This window comes from Lycium barbarum, chromosome 9, assembly GCF_019175385.1.
Source record: "Lycium barbarum isolate Lr01 chromosome 9, ASM1917538v2, whole genome shotgun sequence".
Taxonomy (NCBI): Eukaryota; Viridiplantae; Streptophyta; class Magnoliopsida; order Solanales; family Solanaceae; genus Lycium; species Lycium barbarum.
The window spans coordinates 118,766,955-118,791,130 of record NC_083345.1 but is presented as its reverse complement, the minus strand read 5'-3'; the positions used below and the strand labels follow the sequence as shown (position 1 = coordinate 118,791,130).

The window sequence follows — 24,176 nt, the reverse complement described above, 5'->3', positions numbered from 1 at the left end:
ATATATATATATATATATATATGTATATTATATTTTTACTATAATTATTAGCCTTTTATCAATGCTAGCGTTTCACTATTTTATTACAATACTAATTATTATTATTATTATTATTATTATTATTATTATTATTATTATTATTACTATCATTATCATTATTATTATTAATATTATTATAACTCACATTTTTATCATTTCAACACATTTTACCGGCTTACGCACTCCCATCGCATTTTATCTTTGCATAATTAAATAATAGTATTTATTGACTGTGAATTTTTCAAAAATATTATTGCACGTCTATTACAACACCATTTTTTATTATCTGAGCACTAATAATTGCATATTTTATATGAAGTAATATTTTAACACAAATTATTTAAATAGGTCTTTTATTTAAATGTAGTAGCCCAATCAACTCATACTATTTTTCGGACCAATTCACAAAAACCAGTCCACATTTTAATTTACCTGACATCATTTTAATTCACTAGCCCATTTTAATACCCAATCCACATTTTAATTGTCCAGCCCACACCATAACCCGGTCCAGCCCACACCATAACCGGTCCGACCCATCCCTTTTCAAGATAAGGGAGGGTTTCCCTTCATTTTCTTTCTTTCCCCATCATCTCCGCCGCTTCTCCCTTTCCCGCTCCCCTCTCCACTTCTCCTCTCCCTCGCACCCCGCTCCTCTTCACTTACCCCTGCCCCCCCCCCCCCCCCCCACGCTCCTCTGTCCCCCCACGCTCACTGTCATCCCCCACTAAATCTTGTCTTCCCGCTCCTCTCAAACAAACCCTAATTCGCCCTATATATAATCGTTGTCCAAGTCAAGAAAGGGGGGATTTTCGGGTTCATAAAATTACCTCAAGAAACGGAGGATTTGGGGATTCACAAGATTACCCCAAGAAGGATTTTTGATTGGTGAAACCCCCCCAAGAACGGGAAGGGGATTTTTTCGATTCAAGAAATTCCCCAAGAACAGGTCGTTTTAGCCAAGAAATCCCCTGCAAAGTATTTTTTTTTTAGCTGTCACAATATCACAAAAATATCGAATCAAAAATACTCAAACGATTTTTTTTCGTCTGTTCTGTGGTTGTTGTGAATCCGAGTTTCGCAACCTCGGATTTGACAAGTGTTCGAGTGTATATCGAAGGCTTCGCACCCACTTCGCTGCACCCGAAGAAGGTAATTCCCCCTCTTCCTTGAAATTCATTTTTTTTCGCTATGTTTGGTGTTCGCTTGAGCTATTTTCTGCAAAATTGATTAATCTCAGCTCAATCCTCCTCAGTGTAAATTCATGTTCATTTAGTGTGTTAATCGTGTTGTTCGATGGGCGGTTAATTTAGATTAGGCATCAAACCTGTTTGTTGTTTAATTAGATACCCATGTTTAGCGTTAATCTATGTCTATATGCTTAGTTCGGCGATTAGCATACCTACTGTTTAAAATTCTGAGTCAAATAGGTTTGATGTTTGATTATGTGCACCATGTGCTGATAATGACAATCTTGAAATCATGTTACTAACTTACATATGATTAATATGTGTCCTATTTGAAGAACATGGTAAACTCGTGTTCAGTTCACAATGCTTTCATGAATAAATCTGACCAAATGGGCTGTTTTTGGTATGTTAATGATGTTGTTATTCCAATTAAGTATGCATATGTCGAACGAATTCCTGTCTAAATTATGATTTCTGGTTTGAAAAGTCCAAACTGGTTTGTAGAAGGTTCTGCAGAATCGAACTGTGATCATGATGGTCTAAAATGTGATTTGTGTATAAATGATATGCTTGCCTCCTAAGACATTTATTTGTCTTGAACATTGAAACAGAACTGAAGTTAGGGTGAATAAATAAATGTATACATCTCTTAAGTGTAAAGATCTTGTTCAACATATTTCAACAAAAACCAGTAGTCCAGTACCCCTTTTTTTAATATCAGAAATCTTATTTTTTTTTTAATCAAGAAGAATTCCTGGGAACCATTTCATCTATGGATTATTGTTGGTCCTGTTTGTATTTCCCAGATCGATGTTGTGCCTACTTCAATTTCTGTTTAGCAAGTTCTTGGTTTAAATCTTGTTGTTAATAAATATTAAACCCAATATAGCATGTGCAACTATTTAAATCACGTTGTCAGTTTGGCATGTTAATTTATTAGATTAGTATATTTTAGATCAGATTAGTTGCACCTAGCCATGTATCATGCCCAGATTGCTAGCATTTTGATATTAACCTGCCTTCCATCATGTTTAGCTCACTGCTTGACTCAATCATCATATTAGTATTGTGTCATTTTCCAATGTAATTTCAGCTTTGCTTTAAGATTTGCTATCTTGTTGTTTAAATAATCTCACACTCTTGGCATGGTTTGTTTCAATTTAAACTTGTCCATGACTGCTTTCAAGTTTTGGGTTTAGCTTGTTTGAATATGGTCGAATATGATTTAATCAAAGAAAATATGAATCAGTAGGCTAACTATGTGGTCAGGCCTAGGATGATTTGCTTATTAATCATGTATGTTGGTTAACTCCATGAACTATTAGAAAGAATGATATTAATGCTTGCTTGTTCTCTAAAATCTAGGTTGGTTGACATCTAATGAGCTTTATGTTCAGTTGTGATCTAGAAGTCTACCAATCATGTTAATATGGTTAAAATTTGTTATGATTGGTCAGCCTATTAATTGCTTATTTCAAATCTGGATTAATGGGTTGTTGGATTTGATCAGTATGGTTAAATATATATTAGGTAATGCATAAACTTTCTTGTTTGATATCATGTGTATTAAGCTCTTTGTTCTCTTTTAAAAAAAAAAAAACCTGGTGTGAATTGATTTTGACTGCTTGAGACATGTCTGAACCTGTTTAGATTAAGTTAGAGTCATTGGTGACCTAGGTGTTTGACATACAAAAATGATTTCTTTGTGGTGGGTTACTTGAGTCAAGAATTGTTCTTAAAATGTGTTGTTGTTTGGTTTCCTGTCGTAGTATCACAAGTCGCAGAATGAGCCTTCTTTTTTTAAAGAAAAGGGATTCTCGATTTAAATTTAGCATTTGTGAACCCGCAAGTTTTGAATCATCACATTTTTATCTGATCTTTATCATATTCGAAGTTGCGAGATACGCTTCCATTCCCCTTTGTTCATGAAAACTCCACTCTTTTTTTTCAGTTCCTAAAACAGTTTTGATATAAGCTTATTTTTAAGTTATTACATTCTGTTTTTTATCTTCTCTGTTGAATCTGTTGAAATTCTGAGACTGGATATTCCAAGTGTCTATTGACACTTTATATTTCAGTCGTTTGTTTAGAATTGTAAGCTTGGATTGTGGCTGTTGGTAATATATTTGCATGCCTGAATGAATTTGAGTGGTCGGATGTGTGGACTTATTTATGAAGAAGTTCAAATGTATGATCGTCAGTTGGTGTGCCTACTAATCCAGAAATAAAAGTTCAGTTCTGATTGAGCATGATATAGCGCCTGCTTCGGTCAATTGTTCCTTTATATGCTCTTACATTATAAATATACTGGGTTTGATTATCGTGCAACATCGGGAAGACGGGGCGTAAGCTTTCCAATATCAACCTTCTATACATCTTTATAAGTGCGTATACGTGAAATATACTCTAATATACGTAATAAATACATAAGTTATTCATTCCGAAAACTAGGACTGCCTTATTATTTTTGGGCCTATTTCACTGTTTTCATATTTCCGACATGTTTTGGGCCTGCCTCATCCATGTGACTGTTATTATTTCAATTGGGCTTGAATCCATTTTAGTTGGCTGTTTTGTTTAGTATTCGGGCTTCATTGCCCATTTTTATTCGTTTCATGTGTTATCGATTCTATGGCCATCCCTTCATTTCTTTGGTTGAATGTTTCATTTGTATAGGAATATTTGTCTTTAAATTTTTCATGTGTGATAACCGTATACTAATCCTTTTCCTTTTGTTTCATGTATGACCATCGCATCCGAGTCCAAGGGACTCATCCCTCCTGCATTCGGTGTTGGGCTAAAAGCCCAACGCATTATTCTTGAGTCATTTTCCCATCAGGCCTACTCGCAGCAAGAAAAACAAAATATTTGGGCCTTGGCCCATGTAGATAACAGCAGCAGCCTGTAGCAATACAGATGAAATTTCTGGGCTGAGGCCCAACAACAAATAGGTCCAGCAATTCCCAAATGGGCTGGCCCATTCGATATTTCTTTACTTCTTTTATTTTATTTTGTGTCTTTAACTTGTATTATGTGACTAAATTTTTATTTTGTTGTTATTTTCTTAATTTAGGTGAACGTTAGCAAATTTAGTGGGTTAGCTTTAGTATAATGGGTAATAAAATTTAAGAGAGAAACTCAATTAATACCATAAGTTTCATTTTCTTCTCTTTACATTAAAGTTATTTGTAGTATCTTAATATCTACTTTCAGAACAATTGATTTTTAAAATAGAATATGTTGAATCAAAGGAATTATGTTTTATTTATTACTATACCGGAAAATTAGACGTCACTAACATACAAATATTAATCCAAGTATATTTTATAAACATTTTAGATTAATTCGATCTATACATGTTTTGAGCCGAACATAGTTAAATAAAGTTAATAAGAAAGAGAAAGAAAATTCATCACCTTTTGCATTCTATTTATAAAATAGTTTAGATTAAGTAAGCAGATCCAACCATTTGAATTTTAAAGCTTCATTTACATTATTTTAAATCTTTTGCATTCTATTCATAACAAGTCTAGATTTTCTACGCCACTATACTCATATAATGTCATTTTATTTCAAGTTTAATTGGCTAGGTTTTCTCTTAAAAAGCTTCTATTTATATACAAATCGTTATATTTTGCAAGTCCCATTTTTTTAAATTTCAATTTAGGCAACCCACATAGGGTTCGACCCTCCCTTTTATTAAAAATAAAAGTCGAAAGTTCTTATTTTGATCACGAACTACGTCTGGCCTGATTCCTTTGGGTTACGTAGGCAACCCGAGACGGGTTCGGCCCTTCTATTTTAAAATTTTCAATATCTTCGGTTTGTCCAACCATTTTGGTTCCTATAAGATACATAAGGATTTTTATATAAGATTTTGGTCTTCCCACTGTTTAAATTCATATGTCTTAGTAGCTTGAAACTGGGACAAATTTTGAAATCGGTCAAATCGCTTCCCAAAACTTTCATTATAAGTTCTCACTTTCCAAATCGTTTAGAACCAAGTGCCTCCAGGACTTGAAACTGGGACAATTTTTAGAAGTTAGCACACAAGTGGTCTTAAATGTTTGACGATTCTAAATAAAAGTCCGCCCATATCTTTCTAAAAATGTTGATAAATTCAAATTCGAGTCTTCACAATCATTCTATCTATTAGAGCCACTAAGTATTTCCCTTCGAAGTCATCCAAATCTCGTTATTCTCAAAATACACTTTTATTACTTATAACTGAAACTCTCGGGCAAAGCAAAATATCTGGTGGGACATCGAAGAACGTGGACGCGACCGAAGCAAAAATCAATTCAATGGCCAAGTTCCCCAACAAGCACAAGTCAACCAATTTTCTTTAAACTCACAACTTTTCTTTGATGAGACAGGTTTCAATTAACATAGATGTGGCGCATATTTGACTCTTCTTCAAATTTTAGTTATGGACGTGAACAAAGAGTTAGCCTTCTGCAAAAGGCAAATATCCTTCAACGTGGATGCAAAGGTAGCTTGCGCTAAACGGTGGACGTTGCTCCACTCATCATGAAAATCTTGATCGCAACAGTGGACACGAATTTATCTTCTCAACAAAGGGCTGTGAGCATAATTCTTTCAAACCCAGCTATTTACATATTCTTATCACTAACAGTTGTTTTAGCTCGTGGCATTTCTCGATGGATCAAGGGCACATAATCGTGGAGTTATCTTTCTTCAAGGTGGATACGGACATGGTCACCTATTATCAGAAGTGGATTTATTCATTACACCGTATAATACGGACGTGGAAGTGGATGTGGATTCACATTTTTGGTATTGTAGAAGTGGATGGGGATCCAAATTTCAATTCAGGCACCCACCTCCGAATGCGGGTATTTTATATTTCAGTTCAGGCACCCACCTCCGAATGCGGGTATTTTATATTTCAGTTCAGGCGCCCACCTCCGAATGCGGGTATCTTATATTTCAGTTCAGGCACCCACCTCCGAATGCGGGTATTTTATATTTAGTTCAGGCGCCCACCTCCGAATGCGGGTATCTTATATTTCAGTTCAGGCACCCACCTCCGAATGCGGGTATTTTATATTTCAGTTCAGGCACCCACCTCCGAATGCGGGTGTTTTATATTTCAGTTCAGGCACCCACCTCCGAATGCGGGTATTTTATATTTCAATTCAGGCGCCCACCTCCGAATGCGGGTATCTTATATTTCAGTTCAGGCGCCCACCTCCGAATGCGGGTATTTTATATTTCAATTCAGGCGCCCACCTCCGAATGCGGGTATCTTATATTTCAGTTCAGGCGCCCACCTCCGAATGCGGGTATCTTATATTTTAGTTCAGGCACCCACCTCCGAATGCGGGTATCTTATATTTCAGTTCAGGCACCCATTTCCGAATGTGGATTCAACTTTCGAAACAGGGGTTGCAAGTGTAACTTCTCCAACCCTGTCTTATTTACACATATATTTCTTTATTGCTAACATTTGTTTTTAGCTGGTGGCTTTGAACAATATCGAAGTTGGCATCACACATCAAATCGGGGAACTTTTTCTTCGGCAGCGAACTGGGGCAAATTGTCGGGAAGGATAATCAGACTTCCCGACACGGGTCAAAGATCTACCTCGAACACTCGTCTCTAATCACAAGTATTCTTTTGCATTCCAGCAATCCAATTTTCAGAATTCTCAAGTTCTATCATAATACCCAGTGTCATCATAATTCGACACTGAGACAATGTTTGCAAGATTCGCGTCAATCGGGGTTCATTAGTCATTCAGGTGTCGTAATTGTCCCAGAACTACACTCGACCTGATTCTCGTGCAGCCCGGGATATGTAGGCAACTCAGAGACCGGAGTTCGGTCATAATCTTCTCATGTTTCCTTTAGCCGGGACAAAATAGGCTATTGAGTCAACGTCTTTGCCCGACAACTCTTTTCATCATTACCGGGCAAAGAGGGACAAGTTGTTGACACCTAATTTTGTCCCGCCTCTTCCCCGAAATATCTATTTATGCTTCTAACATTTTTTGGAAAATTTAAAAAAAAAAAAAATATATATATATATATATATATTATTTTTACTATAATTATTAGCATTTTATCAATGCTAGAGTTTCACTATTTTATTACAATACTAATTATTATTATTATTATTATTATTATTATTATTATTATTATTATTATTATTATTATTATTATTATTATTATTACTACTATCATTATCATTATTATTATTAATATTATTATAACTCACATTTTTATCATTTCAACACATTTTACCGGCTTACGCACTCCCATCGCATTTTATCTTTGCATAATTAAATAATAGTATTTATTGACTGTGAATTTTTCAAAAATATTATTGCACGACTATTACAACACCATTTTTTATTATCTGAGCACTAATAATTGCATATTTTATATGAAGTAATATTTTAACACAAATTATTTAAATAGGTCTTTTATTTAAATGTAGTAGCCCAATCAACTCATACTATTTTTCGGACCAATTCACAAAAACCAGTCCACATTTTAATTTACCTGACATCATTTTAATTCACTAGCCCATTTTAATACCCAATCCACATTTTAATTGTCCAGCCCACACCATAACCCGGTCCAGCCCACACCATAACCGGTCCGACCCATCCCTTTTCAAGATAAGGGAGGGTTTCCCTTCATTTTCTTTCTTTCCCCATCATCTCCGCCGCTTCTCCCTTTCCCGCCCCCCTCTCCACTTCTCCTCTCCCTCGCACCCCGCTCCTCTCCACTTACCCCTGCCCCCCCCCCCCCCCCCCCCCCACGCTCCTCTGTCCCCCCACGCTCACTGTCATCCCCCACTTAATCTTGTCTTCCCGCTCCTCTTAAACAAACCCTAATTCGCCCAATATATAATCGTTGTCCAAGTCAATAAAGGGGGGATTTTCGGGTTCATAAAATTACCTCAAGAAACGGAGGATTTGGGGATTCACAAGATTACCCCAAGAAGGATTTTTGATTGGTGAAACCCCCCCAAGAACGGGAAGGGGATTTTTTCGATTCAAGAAATTCCCCAAGAACAGGTCGTTTTAGCCAAGAAATCCCCTGCAAAGTATTTTTTTTTTAGCTGTCACAATATCACAAAAATATCGAATCAAAAATACTCAAACGATTTTTTTTCGTCTGTTCTGTGGTTGTTGTGAATCCGAGTTTCGCAACCTCGGATTTGACAAGTGTTCGAGTGTATATCGAAGGCTTCGCACCCACTTCGCTGCACCCGAAGAAGGTAATTCCCCCTCTTCCTTGAAATTCATTTTTTTTCGCTATGTTTGGTGTTCGCTTGAGCTATTTTCTGCAAAATTGATTAATCTCAGCTCAATCCTCCTCAGTGTAAATTCATGTTCATTTAGTGTGTTAATCGTGTTGTTCGATGGGCGGTTAATTTAGATTAGGCATCAAACCTGTTTGTTGTTTAATTAGATACCCATGTTTAGCGTTAATCTATGTCTATATGCTTAGTTCGGCGATTAGCATACCTACTGTTTAAAATTCTGAGTCAAATAGGTTTGATGTTTGATTATGTGCACCATGTGCTGATAATGACAATCTTGAAATCATGTTACTAACTTACATATGATTAATATGTGTCCTATTTGAAGAACATGGTAAACTCGTGTTCAGTTCACAATGCTTTCATGAATAAATCTGACCAAATGGGCTGTTTTGGTATGTTAATGATGTTGTTATTCCAATTAAGTATGCATATGTCGAACGAATTCCTGTCTAAATTATGACTTCTGGTTTGAAAAGTCCAAACTAGTTTGTAGAAGGTTCTGCAGAATCGAACTGTGATCATGATGGTCTAAAATGTGATCTGAGTCTATTTTTGACTGGTGGCATGGTGCCTTGTATTCATTGACATTGATATTATTGACTGATCATGTTCCATATTGACAGGTGGGCTGGAAATATGTCGCGATTCATATTGTGATCAGATACAGAGATATAAATATATAAAGGCACATTAGACAGGGGGTGAGGATGTGGCCTAGTTATGGGCTCATGATCCGAGGTTGGTTCTGGAGCTAGTGGTACATGGACACCATGGATCCGCTGCAGGTCATGATTATTTGGGAAACAATACCATTTAGCATGTGTGTACACGGTTGAGATACTTTCATTATTTTATTGCATTGCATCGGACTCGTGTTATTTCCGTTGTTTGCTGATGACTAAACTAATATCAACTCGGTGATTGATTGATAGCTGGATTTATCTTATTCTTGTGTTGGCTGATTTCTGTTGATGACATTATTTGGTTATGTGTTGTTGTGCCTATCTACCTATCTTATTGATTTTATGAACGTATGCACGATACTAGTCTTAGTTGGCTTATGATATCTACCGGTACATAGTATTTGTACTGATACTACCTTGTTGCATTTATTATTTGAGTGCAGATTGTGTTCCAGAGACATCTTCCAGACCTCATATCTACTGTGAGGTTAGTTTCCAATCATATTCGAGGGTGAGCTCCCATCCATGCCATACCGCCTGATAATCTTTCCTTATTTGGATGTCTACTTTCATTCCAGACATTTATGATTAGTTTAGACATTTATTTCATTCATTAGACAGCTTTATGCTTTAGAGTCTTTGTACGATGACTTTCGGATCTTTGGGGTTTTAACAGTTAGGACTTCCGTATTTATTTTATTTATGGCAATGATTTAAACTTATTCATGATTTTTTTGGTCATTAATTTATAATTGTTCAAATGATTAAGAAAAAGGTTAAGGGGATGGTTCACCCACTAAAGGGTTTTGTGTCGGTGCCACTCACGGCCACATGGGTCGTGACATCTATTTTGAAGAAAAATCGATGATGGAGAATTTGATTCAATCATTGAAGAACTCATGACAACTTTGTTATCGAGCATCAATTTGCAGATTTTGGAATCAACACTTATAAAAGTTTCGTCCAGAAAAAGTTACAAAACAGTAAAGCATCCACGTTTCCTTTTCTTTTTATTTTTCTTTTTTTCGGGTTAGATTTTACGGGCATGAGTGGCTAAAAGACTGCTCTATCTAATACTCCCTTTGTCCCAAAAAGTTTGTCCTCCTTTTCCTTTTAGTCTGTCCCAAAAAGATTGTCCCCTTTTTATATTTAGAAACAATTTAATTTTATGAGATGATTTACAGCTAAAAATATCTAAGGCTTGTTTTGAATCACACATTTCAAAAGTCTTTCTTTATTTCTTATACTTAGTGTCAAGTCAAAAGAGGTCAAACTTTTTGAGACGGAGGGAGTACTATTTTATATGATGACATTTGACCAAACACAAAACTTAAAGAAATAAATTAATTCGACTCTTAAATTGGTTAAAATATGGTATACTAGAGAAAACATTAAATCAAAGTTTAAATGAAGAGGATTAAATTTCGGAAAAGGGCTAAAATTATACTAATTAATACAATTAAAATAGGCTATGGGTTTAACATTCAGTCATTAGCAAATAAGGGTAGAAGTGCTCAATTATTAGACGACGAGGATAACTTTACCGAGGGCAAAAGTGTTCTATTTCTTATAGTTAAAGGGTGATTTTGGACCTTTTTCGTTTTAGAAAAGATCAGAGAATTATATTATTTAAAAAACAGACTTCATTATCAGTTATTTGTGCCTACTAGATACATGTAAACAATACTAAGACGGTCTTACATAGAGTGATTTGAATAGTTGAAATTCATATAGCGGATCTCAATGTACTCTAGATTGAAACATAGTTGATGATTAGATACGAGTGTATACAAACTATCACTTAGCTTCAAGTACCAACACTTTTCAAGAATCAAGCTACACAAACAAAAGTTTGAACTTGAGTTTTTAAAGTTCAAACTTGTGCTGAACAAGCCCGAGCCTCTCGGGTCACAAATATTCGAGTTTACCAGGCACTATCTATCCTATAGCATGTTAAGATCACTTTCCTTCACGAATATCCCATGAAAACCATAAGGCACACGACGAGGCAATTTCACAACAGCCACAATTTCAAGATCATGAGATTTTGCATCCATCACCAAGAAACTTGCTTCTCTTGTGCTCTCATTGTGCATATAACACACCACATAGCCATCATCTTCATCGGCTGATTCAAACATAAAGAAATAAACATACAAAAAATTCAAAAGGATTCAACATGTATATATATGAATGTTAAATAATTTTTGATCTATTTACTCACTATAAATTCTTTAACTAAGGGTACTGTCAATTGACTCCCCTTAGATAAACGTGGCTACGCCGCTGCCTAGATCAGTTACTTTAACGTGATGAAAAAATAACATTGCAGTAACTTTGTTGTTATAGTGACTAAAATTATGTGACCGACGTGACAATAACGCAAGAAGAATAAATAAATATAATGATTGATTGTATAACAAACTATTACCGGCAAATACATTGTTAGGGTCCTTTTCCACAAAAAAGGGCTCACTACAGAAACAGTTTGGTCCAAAAATTCTTGTGGCCACTATGCAATCACGATGTTCAATTTCTGATATGGATACGTCCAATTTTACCACGCCTTTTGCTTTTGGCCAAGGGTCTCCAATAGCTGCATATATGTACCTTAATGAGGAAAAATTGCAGTTGTTATATATATCATCGGAAAAAACAAGGTTGGAATAGTGGTACATAACTGTATAATCGGAATACATCCACAAATCCTTAAATTTATCTTCTATTTAGGTACTTGAACTATGACCTATGACGATTGAGCATCTGAACACATGATAAAGTTGTTCCTATAAAACACTTTCGGCTCAAATTTTTGAAAAGTTATGCGCGTGTTCTCAAGCTTCCATTACTTAGATAAGTTAACCATTTGAAATATGTCACCTCGTTTGATTATACACATTAGCCTCAATAAGCTGTAAAACCTCAGGCTTAGCTTGTTCCAACTGAGGCTAATGTGTATAATTAAAAGATGTGACATATTTTATGTGGTTAACTTATTTAGTCGATGGGCGCATGCAAAAGCTATCTAAAATTTGAGCCGAAAGTGTCTAATAGAAATAACTTTATCATGTGTTCAGGTGCTCAATTGCCATAGGTCATAGTTCATCATCTTGATCAATGTGGTCAAGATAAAACATAATCATTAAATTATTAATTGCACATACTTGTTCTTCTTCCCAACATAAGTCGGGTTGATACCGGCCAACTCAAGATTCCTCGTCGACATTGGATTTCTACTTACAGTACCCGTCTTCAAGTCTATCTTTACTTTTTCAATTGATGCATGGATCAAATCCATTTTCGAAAGGTGCTCTGCTGATATTAAGTTTGGAGCAATCACTACTATTGTATCACCGCTGTCTTCTTCCCACGCATTAATTGCATGTACCATATTAAACCCTAGCACTTCGAACCACTTCATTTCTGACTCATTTGTCGCGTAACGAGGAATCACCCCGAGGCGAGGCACTTTTCTCGAGTTGAAACCCACCGGTGAGCCACCGGTGATGATAGGCTTAAAAGGGTTCATTTCTATTTGTATATCGGGAAATATGGCATAATTTTTTGTAATGGCAAAGTCATGAACAAAAGAGGGACGTGTCATGGAGAAAATTGGTACACCACGACTTTTAGTCCCGTTAGGGTCAATTCTAAAAAAAGTTAAAAATGGAGGTATTGGACCGGAACTAAAAGCAAAAGCCTCACTAGTATTTGGATCAATTTTGGGATGTGCTGTCATATTTGTAGAAAGATTTCCATCAAAATCATGACGGCCAATAGTTATGATATCACCATTTGGGGCTAATTTTATAGCATAAGGAAGATCAGTTTCATAAAGAGCAAATAAATTGCCTCCCAATAGAGCCAAACTAGTGTTAGCAAGGCCAATACCATTGCTTGGATCGAATTGTCCAAGATTTGTCCGAGCTATAGACACTGCTCCACGACTCACAGAGGCCATAAGGCTATTAAAGTCGGAGAAGAGATTAGGAATGATTGAAAACCCCGCTTCTTTTTCTACCATGTACTTGTAAGTTTTGACATAACGGCTACAAAATATGGCTTTACCTTGAGAAATTCTAGTAGAGTGAAGCATCCCATCACCATCAAAGAGATGAAAAGGTCCACGAGGAAGATATTGTGGATTTGAACCATTTCTAATGTAAGCGCCATCAAGACACGGTGGAAGGCTTCCTTTTACCACCTCGCATTCTGTAGGAGGAAGTTCGTCCACAGGAGCAAAGTTGTTAGTGAGAACATATTTTGGATCAATGGAAGGATGACGAGGAGGATTAATGAAAGTGTCGATGAAATCGTCACATGCATTCAAGATAACTTCGGGAAATGAAGGTTCTAATAAGGGTTTTCTTGGGGGTTTATTATGTTGTTTAGATGATGAACTTTTTGCTGTGGCTTTTGGAGATGTATATGAAGATGTTTTAGGGTTTACTGAAAAGGAAGATGTCCGATTGGGAGAACGGAGAGTTTTGGGGTGTGGTAATAACGTAGAAGTGAAGGAAAAAGTGAAAGCATTCATAGCTTGTATTCTTTCTTTGAAGATGGAAGAATATTAGTGGTAGAAGAAAAAGATAAGGCAAGAAACTAAAAAGAGTGAACTTAGAATATCATGTTATTATGTTTGTTTTTTTTTTGTTTTTTTTAGCTTAATGCATATGGAGCCCCCTGGACTTGTTCTTTTTTTTCATTTTGGCACCTTAAGTAAGTGTTGTTCCTATTGAACGCTTGAACTCGTCCTCATGTGTGTCTATCAAACACAATCTGACTTACATAGTATGCTATCTTCTAGCAACATGCTAATACATATTCTAATTTAATTATGACATCTTATAGCTAAGATTAGCAGCAATTGAGAGGGAAAAAAAGAGTAAGCTCTTAATTAAGCTGACAGTAGAAGAGCAGAACCAGCAGAAACCGACACATCTATGACCTAAAGAATAGCTTACCGCACGTCTAAAATATTACTTCACCTTCATTACCACAATTTAATTTTTGTTTCTAATAAAAATCAGATTTAGAAGGTTTGATAGACACACTTGAGGACGAGTTCAGGGGTTCAATAGGAACAACACTTAGTTGAGGTGTCAAAATAGGTGTCAAAATGAAAAAAAAAAATGACAAGTTTAAGGGGCTGCATATGCATTAAGCCCTTTTTTTTTCTCAAATTTCCTTGATAAAGCAAATTAAGTTCCGTGGGGAGTTTAATTTATAGAAGGAGGTTTAAGATGAAAGGGGAGAGACTATTCATTCTGACATCAAATCATGAGAACAATAATTTGATAATTTCTACTTGACCAAATATAATAAGCTGAAATATTAATGTTGCGGTCATGATCTTGTGCTTTCATTATGCATGTAACACACAAACATAGCCATCATTTGCTAAATTGTTAGGATCCTACTCAGAGGCGGACCCAGGATTTTGAGTTCGGGGGTGCTGGACCCAGAAATTTTGAGTTCGGGGGTGCTCTATTAACTATTTATATCTGTTTTCTTTATATTTTCTATACAATTATACATTTCGTGATTAAGTTTAATGAGTGCCGGAGCACTCAAACTTTACACATGGGTCCGCCCTGATCCTACTCCTTTGCCACAAATGTGGGCTCATTATAAAGTTGTTGGGCTCAAATAACCAGCATACGTCCAATTAAGCCACTATGCAATCACGTGATCAATTTCCGATATGGATACATCCAATTAAGCCACTATGCAATCACGTGATCAATTTCTGATATGGATACATTCAATTAAGCCACTACGTCCAATTTTACCGTACCAATTCTGCCTTTGGAAAAGGGTTTCCAATAGCTGCATTTATATACCTTAGTAAGGAACTAGTAACAGCACCGGCCCAATAAAACTGCTAAATATTTGGAGTGTATAGGCTATTTTTTATTAAAAAATATCTTAATTTTGTTAGTTATAAGTATTAACTGAAAAGTACAGTTTAGAAGGAGTTTCCCTCGTGAATCATGATCAAGTTACGTCGATTAGCATGAGTTATTATTTAAAATGACAATTTATCATTTATAAATCAAAAAATTCATTGTGAGCTTCTAAGCTTCTAAGAATCCTAAGAATGGAATTTCAATTTTCACTTCAGTCACACATCAATATATAATATATGATGATAAATATAAATATCATTTTCAATCAAGTTTTAAGCATAAAAAATAGAAACCATGATAAAAAATTAATAATTATTATCTTTTTAAGTAAAATAAAAGTATATAAGAAATAGGCAAAGTAGGAGGGAGTACAATGTTTTTGTCTAAGATGGGAAAGGTATGTACTTAAAAGCTTCAGGTACAACAGCAATAAGGCACAAATATTTCAGAATATCAAAAATATCCTTATAGTGAATTAGACATGTTGACGGAGAGGAGCTAGCTAACTCCCTTCCTATAAGAGAACTAGAAATAAAACCCCCGTGCTGTGCACGGGCCCAAACATAGATAAAATTATTAAATTTGATGGTTTATTTTTTAATGAATCTTGGATTATAATAATAAAATAAGCTATATTTAATATTATAGAATCATAAAATTTGAGTGTGATTTTAAATCTTTTAGCTAATGTTCGCAAGTTATAGGTTCTCCTACATATAATATTATTTAAAATTAATTTTGTTATCATTTCAAAAACATATTTTTACTATATTAATATTTTCAGCAATTTTAAGGATAATACTAAAATCTAAATATAATTAACTTTATTGTTATTGATCTAAAACTCCCAAGACACTAATTAATATAGAGGTACTTTTCAAAATTTAAGATGAAACTTGATAACAATTTACATATTTTTTTAATTATAAAAATTCAATCAATCAAGACTATATTACTGAAAGTAGGGGTGTTTATCGGTCGGTTCGGTTCGATTTTGTGCATTATCAGCTCGGTTTATTGATTTTCGCTTTTTAAATAGGCTAAATCGATAACCAAATCAATAAGATATTCGTTATTGATTTCGGTTTATCAGTTTTTGGTCCTTAACGGTTCGGTTTTCGGTTTAACCGATAAGAAAATGCTCATCTAATTTTTTTTGCTTTCTTTTGTTTTCATTTGTTCATATATACACTGCCTTCATACATAAAAGATTAAAAGTCTACACAAATTACAAGCAGAAGCAAATTCAAATACATTATTGCTATTTGCTAAAACAAACTTTTTTTCTTTCACGTTAAGTAGCAAACTTGGATGTTATAGAAGCAAATTCAAATACCTTATTGTTATTTGCTAAAACAAACTTTTTTTCTTTCACGTTAAGTAGCAACCTTTGGATGTTGTAGAACCAAATTCAAATACTTTATTGTTATTTGCTAAAACAAACTTGTTTTAAATATTAGAATTTAAAGTCACTATTATATAATCAGGGATAAAAAAAATTAATATGAGCGTATTGGATATCTGTTTAATCATTAACTAAATCCTTAAAATCAGAAACCGAACCGATAAAAAAATTTACAAAATTATTTACAAACCGTTAACTCAATAACCCGATAATGATAAACCAATAACATATTTATTAGTTCGATTTATCGGTTAAATCAGTTTTTCACACCCCTAACTGAAAGTGGAGTTGTGTATTGCTGTAATGGCACCCACCGATTTAAAGGATGACTCCAGCAAATGCAGAGAAAGTCGGATATATGAAAAGCTAATGGGACCCAAAGTCTCAATTATGAAAAGCTAATGGAACCCACACATACCAAATGCGGAAGTACAGCTTTTGTCAAACACAAGTAATAAATCGAACACGGGCTTGGTTTTTTGTACAAGAGTACAAAAATACATCTACAAAGCAATCTAATACAATATCTTTATGGCACCAACCATTCAAAATACCTAAAATACCCTTGAGGGTTGAAGCAGACATGTTGTTGAACAGTAGTCTGCTTCTAGCCCCTTAGTAATAGTAGTAATATAAGAGAATACATTACAGCTATTATTTATATCATCCCCCAAAAAAAAAAAAATTGGGATTGCCTATTAGACACTTTCGGCTCAATTTAAAAAAAAAAAAACTATGTGATTTTCAAGCGTCCATTACATTAATAAGTTAATCACGTAAAATATGTCACCTCATTCTATCACGACCCAAATATAATAGTCGTGATGACACCTATTGGTTAAAATTTAGTAGTATACTAGAGAAACCATCAAATTTAATACTTTCCCCGTCCCATTTTATACGAAGATATTACTATTTGGGGAGTTAAATAGTTTTTCTTTGACTATAATTTTCTCAATTTTTTAAAACATTTTGAATCATAAGTTATATTGATTTGTAGTACTTTTTGTGTAGCTTTCATACGTAAATTCATAGTTAAAATTAAGTATTTTGACTCTCATACTCCGAAGTTCAAAGTCCTTCACATAACTCTTTTTTTTTTTTTTTTTTTTGCCTTCGCATAACTTGGTTCTGAGGGAGTAGTTTAATAAATTTGAACTCTTGAAAGTTATCATAGTTGTGCAAAAATAAAATGTTATAAAATTACTTAGAACTTTTAAAATGCAAATAGTCACTACTAAAAAACATGCAAAAATCGACGACCAAAACCGACGGATTGCGTCGGGTTTTCAGTGAAAACCAATGGAAAATCGACGCAACACGTCCGGCGGTTTACGTTACGTCGCATTTCGAAAATCGACGGACTGTGTCGGTTTTTTTTTTTTGAATCAACACTTATAAATGTTTCGTCCAGGAAAAGTTACAAAACAGTAAAGCATCCATGTTTCCTTTTCTTTCTTTCTTTCTTTTTTTTTTGGGGGGTGGGGGTGGGGGTTAGATTTTACGGGCATGAGTGGGCAAAAGAATACTCTTTCTAATGGAGTACTATTTTATATGATGACATTTGACCAAACACAAAACTTAAAGAAATAAATTTATTCGACTCTTAAATTGGTTAAAATATGGTATACTAGAGAAAACATTAAATCAAAGTTTAAATGAAGAGGATTAAATTTCGAAAAAGGGCTAAAATTATACTAATTAATACAATTAAAATAGGATATGGGTTTAACATTCAGTCATTAGCAAATAAGGGTAGAAGTGCTCAATTATTAGACGACGAGGATAACTTTACCGAGGGCAAAAGTGTTCTATTTCTTATAGTTAAAGGGTGATTTTGGACCTTTTTCGTTTTAGAAAAGAAGAGAATTATTCTAACTATATAGAAGAGCCAGTTTGGCTCACTTTTTCGTCGTCCGTTTGGGCATTTATGGTATTACGTAATTTTCGTGCATAATTTGTGTTGTACTGAATGTTAAAGAGCGTGTGCCTTTTCCCTTATGGTCAAAAAGGTACTACTATAGTTTATATTTTCTTACACGTGAGCCCCACCACGAGAAAGCTTTCACTTCACACGTTGTTGGCAACAGATATCATCACCATGTGGGCTCCACAAAAATTTTGCCATTTCATCATGTCCAGCTCTCTTTTATCCCAAATTAATCAAATTATCTTGAATGGATTTATTTAAAACAAATAATTCTTTATCTAGAGCTCTCATAAAAAGGAGTAACATTTCCGAGGATTAGAAATAATTACCTCATATTAACAAAATCAAGCAATATAAAAAAAAATGAATCTCATATTAAAAAAATAAACAATGTCAAAAAAAAAGTGCAGACTTTATATTCGTAGCAAACACTAATATAATAAAGTTTTTAATACGGAGCACAAACTACAATGTTATATTAATCGTGTTTTGAACATAGTATCCCATATTGATAAAATCAAGCAATATATAAAAAAAAAAGTGAATCCCATATTAAAAAAACAAACAATGTCAAAAAAAAAGTGCAGACTTTGTATTCGTAGCAAACATTAATATAATAAAGTTTTAGATACGGAGCACAAACTACAATGTTATATTAATCGTGTTTTGAACATAGTATCTCATATTGACAAAATCAAGCAATATAAAAAAAAAAGTGAATACCGTATTAAAAAAAACAAACAATGTCAAAAAAAAAAAAAAAAAGTGCACACTTTGTATTCGTAACAAACACTAATATAATAAAGTTTTAGATACGGAGCACAAACTACAATGTTATATTAATCGTGTTTTGAACATAGTATATATATATATATATATTGCAAACTAATAATGTCCAAAAGGGTGGGCCTCATACTAAACAACAATGTCAAAAAAGTGCAGATTTTGTATTCGTAGCAAACACTAATATAATAAAGCTTTAGAATACGGAGCACAAACTACAATATTATATTAATTGTGTTTTGAACATAGTATATGTATATATATTATATGCATAAAAATAGTGCAAACTAATAATGTCCAAAAAAAAAAAATGCACCCCATAAAGGGTGAACCCCATACTAAACAACATCAAGCAATATAAAAAAAAAAGGTGGAACCCACATCTCCAAACTCACGGTAAAAAAACATGGACCTCATATTAATAAAATCAAGCAATATAAAAAAAAAAGTGAACTCCATATTAAAAAAAAAAAATGTAAAACAAAAAGTGCAGACTTTGTATTCGTAGTAAACACTAATATAATAAAGTTTTAGATACGGAGTACAAACTACAATGTTATATTAATCGTGTTTTGAACATAGTATGTATATATATATATATATATGCATAAAAATAGTGCAAATTAATAATGTCAAAAAAAAAGTGCACCCTATATTAAAAGATCAAACAATATTCATGTAATTTCCAAAGTATCTCATTAAGTCACTAATGATGGATTCATTGCCACGTGTGTATCAATCCATTAATGGGAGCAAATGAAATTGTTTTTCTTCAAAAGGTTAAATAGTCAAACCATACAATTTTCTTTCTTTTTTTATATTAGCCTAAGATCTAATCTAGATATTAAACTGTTATATTTGTTATTCTGCCATGTCATTTATTTGTTATGTTTACTAAAATAAATATACTTAAAATATTTATATTTTAAAATAAGATAGAATTTAATTACTTTTTTATTTTTATTCTTACTCTAATAAATGTGAAAAAAGATTAGTGTCGCAAAAAAAATATCAAATGGAGATCAAATAATGAATAAGGTAAATTAGTCAGATTATAATTCTAATCGACGTTTTCTTAAAAACAAAACCATGCAAAAGACAACATGACAAGTAAAATGAGCTAAACCGAAAATATTTACCACAAATTAAAAAATAGTATTTTTTCGTTTAAATAGAAAATCAATTTCTACTTTGTTTCGTTTTAAACATGCAAAATTAATTTAATAATTTGAATTATAATTATCCAAATCAAAATTTGATAAAAAATAATAAGTATTTTACACATTTAAATTAATCGAATTAAAATTGAAAGTATCAACTGATGCTTAAATATTACTATTGTTTTATCTCAAAGAGAGAAAAATAGTTTCCTTTTAAACAAGTCTTCTCTTTTAAAAAATATTAATAAATTTGCCGATTTTGTATTCGTAGCAAACATTAATATAATAAAGTTTTAGATACGGAGCACAAACTACAATGTTATATTAATCATGTTGTGAACATAATATATATATATATATATGTAATCACTATTTAAAGACAATTACATACACATAGATGTATTATAATCTAAAGTGTTGGGCCCGTGAGCAGCACGGGCATACACCGTCTAGTATTATTTAAAAAACAGACTTCATTATCAGTTATTTGTGCCTACTAGATACATGTAGCAGACACTGCTCCACCACTCTTCTTTTTGTCTACCAAGTACTTGTAAGTTTTGACATAACGGCTACAAAATATGGCTTTACCTTGAGAAATTCTAGTAGAGCGAAGAATTCCACCACCATCAAAGAGATGAAAAGGTAGAGAATATAGAAAGAGGAATTCTTCTTGAAACAAATTAAAAGAAAATTACGACAATTAAATTGGAACGTAGAGAATAGTATAAAGTTGAGGGGGGAAATGGGAAAGAAAAGCAAAACAAGACATCTTAACCAGATATAAATAAAATTTGAGAGAACATTTCCTACTATAGGCCAACTTAACTTTATAGTTTATAAAGCTAGACTAGATACTGCGAACAAAAGCTAAATTCTTTTTCTTTACATGGATGTACACTGAAGTTGTAAAAATATATATTATATTACCAGTGAAGAGTAATTGAAAAGAATGTTCATCCTCTTGAATGTGGTCCGGAAGAAATATAAATCATAAATTATTAACTGTACGTACTTGTTCTTTTTCCCAACATAAGCCGGGTTGATACTTGCCAAGTCAAGATTCCTCGTCGACACTGGATATCTTCTTACCATCCTCGTCTTCAAGTCTATCTTTACTTTTTCAATTGATGCATGGATCAAATCCAATCTTTCCACAAAGTGCTCTACTGATATTGTGTTCGGAGCAATCACTACTATTGTATCACCATCATCTTCTTCCCATGCATTAATTGCATTTATCATATTAAACCCTGGCACTTCGAACCACTTCATTTCTGACTCATCCCTCGCGTAATGAGGAATCACCCTTAGGCGAGCCACTTTTTTCGAGTTGTAACCCACCGGTGAGTCACGGGTAAGGAGGGCACAAGGGTTCATTTCTATTTGTATGTCAGGAAATATGGCATAATTTTTTGTGATGGCAAAGTCATGAACAAAAGATGGATGTGTCATGGAAAATATTGGTACATCACGACTTTTGGTCCCATTAGGGTCAATTCTAAAATAAGTTAAAAATGGAGATATTGGACCGTAACGAAAAGCAAAAGCCTCGCCAGTGTTTGGATCAATTTTGGGATGTGCTGTCATATTCATAAAAAGATTTCCATCAAAATCATGGCGACCAATTGGTATGATATCACCGTTTGGGGCTAATTTTATACCATAAGGAAGATCAGATTCACAAAGAGCAAATAAATTGCCTCCAAATAGAGCCAAGCTAGTATTTGCAAGGTCAATACCATTGCTTGGATCGAATTGACCAAATTTTGTCCTAGCTATAGACACTGCTCCACGAGTCACAGAGGAAATACGGCTATTAAAGTCGGAGAAGAGATTAGGAATGATTGAAAACCCAGCTTCTTTTTCTAGCAAGTACTTGTAAGTTTTGACATAACGGCTACAAAATATGGCTTTACCTTGAGAAATTCTAGTAGAGTGAAGCATTCCATCACCATCAAAGAGATGAAAAGGTCCACGAGGAAGATATTGCGGATTTGAACCATTTCTAATGTAAGCGCCATCAAGATACGGTGGAAGGCTTCCTTTTACCACCTCGCATTCTGTTGGAGGAAGTTCGTCGACAGGAGCAAAGTTGGCAGTGAGAACATATTTTGGATCAACGGAAGGATGATGAGGAGGATTAATGAAAGTGTCGATGAAATCGTCACATGCATTCAAGATAACTTCGGGAAATGAAGGTTCTAATAAGGGTTTTCTTGGGGGTTTATTATGTTGTTTAGTTGATGAACTTTTTGCTGTGGCTTTTGGAGATGTATATGAAGATGTTTTAGTGTTTACTGATGAAAAGGAAGATGTCCGATTGGGAGAACGGAGAGTTTTGGGGTAAGGTAATAATGTAGAAGTGAAAGCATTCATAGCTTGTATTCTTGCTTTGAAGAAGACGGAAGAATATTAGTAGAAGAAAAAGATAAAGGCAAGAAAAAAGAGTGAACTTAGAATATCATGCTATTATGTTTTTTTTCTTTTCAGATTTCCTTGATAAAGGAAATTAAGTTCCATTTTAATTTATAGGAGGAGGTTTAAGATGAAAGGGAAGAGACTATTCATCCGGACATCAAATCATGGGAACAATAATTTGATAATTTCTACTTGACCAGATATAATAAGCTGAAATATTAATGTTGTGGTCTTGATCTTGTGCTTTCATTATGCATATTATCAATATCTATATTATTTTAAAAGCATAAATATAAATGTTGGTAGACCGAAATATCCTTCAAATATTGAATGACTTTTATACCCTTTAAAGATAAATTGAGTCTTAATATAATAAGTCTATAATGAATAAAATTGTAAATTTAATAACTTCTCCTAATATGAATTCGCATAAACTTCTAATCTTAATCAAACACCGCCTATAGGATCCTTCAAATTTTACTTCCAATGTGCATGATATAGGATATAATCCTATTTGTTTATGGACATCAAAGATGATAGTAGACAGAAAAATTGATTTCCCATCCTTTTTCAATTTGAACCATACATTTTAATTTGATATGAGCCCATTGGATGAATTGATTTAGAAAACGAAGGAGCCAAACAATTTTATTATTTTCTTCAAATTTTCAAAGCTGAAAATTTAAGGACTAATTACACTATTAAACACCAATGTAACATGACTCAATTCCGTAGCCTCTGTATTTTAAAATTAAACACTTACACCTCCTATATTCTGGAATTCCTATTACACCCCCTATGATGTATATATTCAAAACTAGGTATATCAAAACTGGGTACTACTACTATTACTACTTTGATTGAGTAAAACGAATAATAATATTGGTTGATCTTTATACTCTTTATTAATTAAATTATCTCTATAACGTTAATGAACAAAAAAGTAAAAATATTTCATTTATAGAGTCCAAGTTAAAATATGGAGATAGGATCCAAGACTAACATGTTGAGAATGATTAGCAAATAAATATGCTAGAACGTAATAGGTAGGATAGTAGTCCTATACCCATGTGACTTCTATTAAAGACAACAGAGTGTATTAAATAAGTCAATGAAGAATCGATGTTAGGAGTCTTTTCTTTCCTTTTTTTTATTTTGGGTCATAATTTAGAACTTTGATATATCTCATGTCCTTGATATTCACCAGGTTAAAAGATAATGTAAGATTAGAAATATTTGTATTTAATTTTTTATGGCAAATATTATCGGAATGTTTAACGTAAAATATGGATTAAAGATTAACATTTGAATTTATAAAATAAGGTCACAGACAAGTGAATTATCTAATTTTAATTAA

At 33.6% G+C, this 24,176-nt stretch overlaps 2 protein-coding genes across 3 annotated transcripts; both read right to left on the bottom strand.

Annotated features, from left to right (window-relative positions):
- Positions 1–10,921: 10,921 nt before the first annotated feature.
- Positions 10,922–14,195, bottom strand: LOC132609625 (probable carotenoid cleavage dioxygenase 4, chloroplastic). 2 transcript variants are annotated; one of them, XM_060323687.1, is made up of 3 exons: positions 12,376–14,146; positions 11,643–11,821; positions 10,922–11,339 (listed from the first exon to the last, which is right to left on the bottom strand). In XM_060323687.1, the coding sequence occupies exons 1-3, from the start codon at positions 13,746–13,748 to the stop codon at positions 11,155–11,157; spliced, it is 1,737 nt and encodes a 578-aa protein (XP_060179670.1). In that variant the 5' UTR covers positions 13,749–14,146; the 3' UTR covers positions 10,922–11,154. The 2 variants fall into 2 exon arrangements, 1 of the variants encoding a protein (XP_060179670.1); XR_009570896.1 differs by having other exon boundaries at positions 11,200–11,339; positions 11,643–11,807; positions 12,376–14,195.
- Positions 14,196–21,163: 6,968 nt separating this feature from the next.
- Positions 21,164–22,992, bottom strand: LOC132609626 (probable carotenoid cleavage dioxygenase 4, chloroplastic). Its single transcript, XM_060323688.1, has one exon. The coding sequence runs from the start codon at positions 22,775–22,777 to the stop codon at positions 21,320–21,322; it is 1,458 nt and encodes a 485-aa protein (XP_060179671.1). The 5' UTR covers positions 22,778–22,992; the 3' UTR covers positions 21,164–21,319.
- Positions 22,993–24,176: the final 1,184 nt, after the last annotated feature.

Excerpts from the sequence above, each read along its gene's own strand:
- LOC132609626 (XM_060323688.1), bottom strand. The coding sequence starts at position 22,777 with ATGAATGCTTTCACTTCTACATTATTACCTTACCCCAAAACTCTCCGT.
- LOC132609625 (XM_060323687.1), bottom strand. The coding sequence starts at position 13,748 with ATGAATGCTTTCACTTTTTCCTTCACTTCTACGTTATTACCACACCCC. Across the intron at positions 11,822-12,375 it reads TATGTTGGGAAGAAGAACAA|GTACATATATGCAGCTATTG; the intron begins GTATGTGCAATT and ends TTCCTCATTAAG. Across the intron at positions 11,340-11,642 it reads CCCTAACAATGTATTTGCCG|CCGATGAAGATGATGGCTAT; the intron begins GTAATAGTTTGT and ends TGTTTGAATCAG.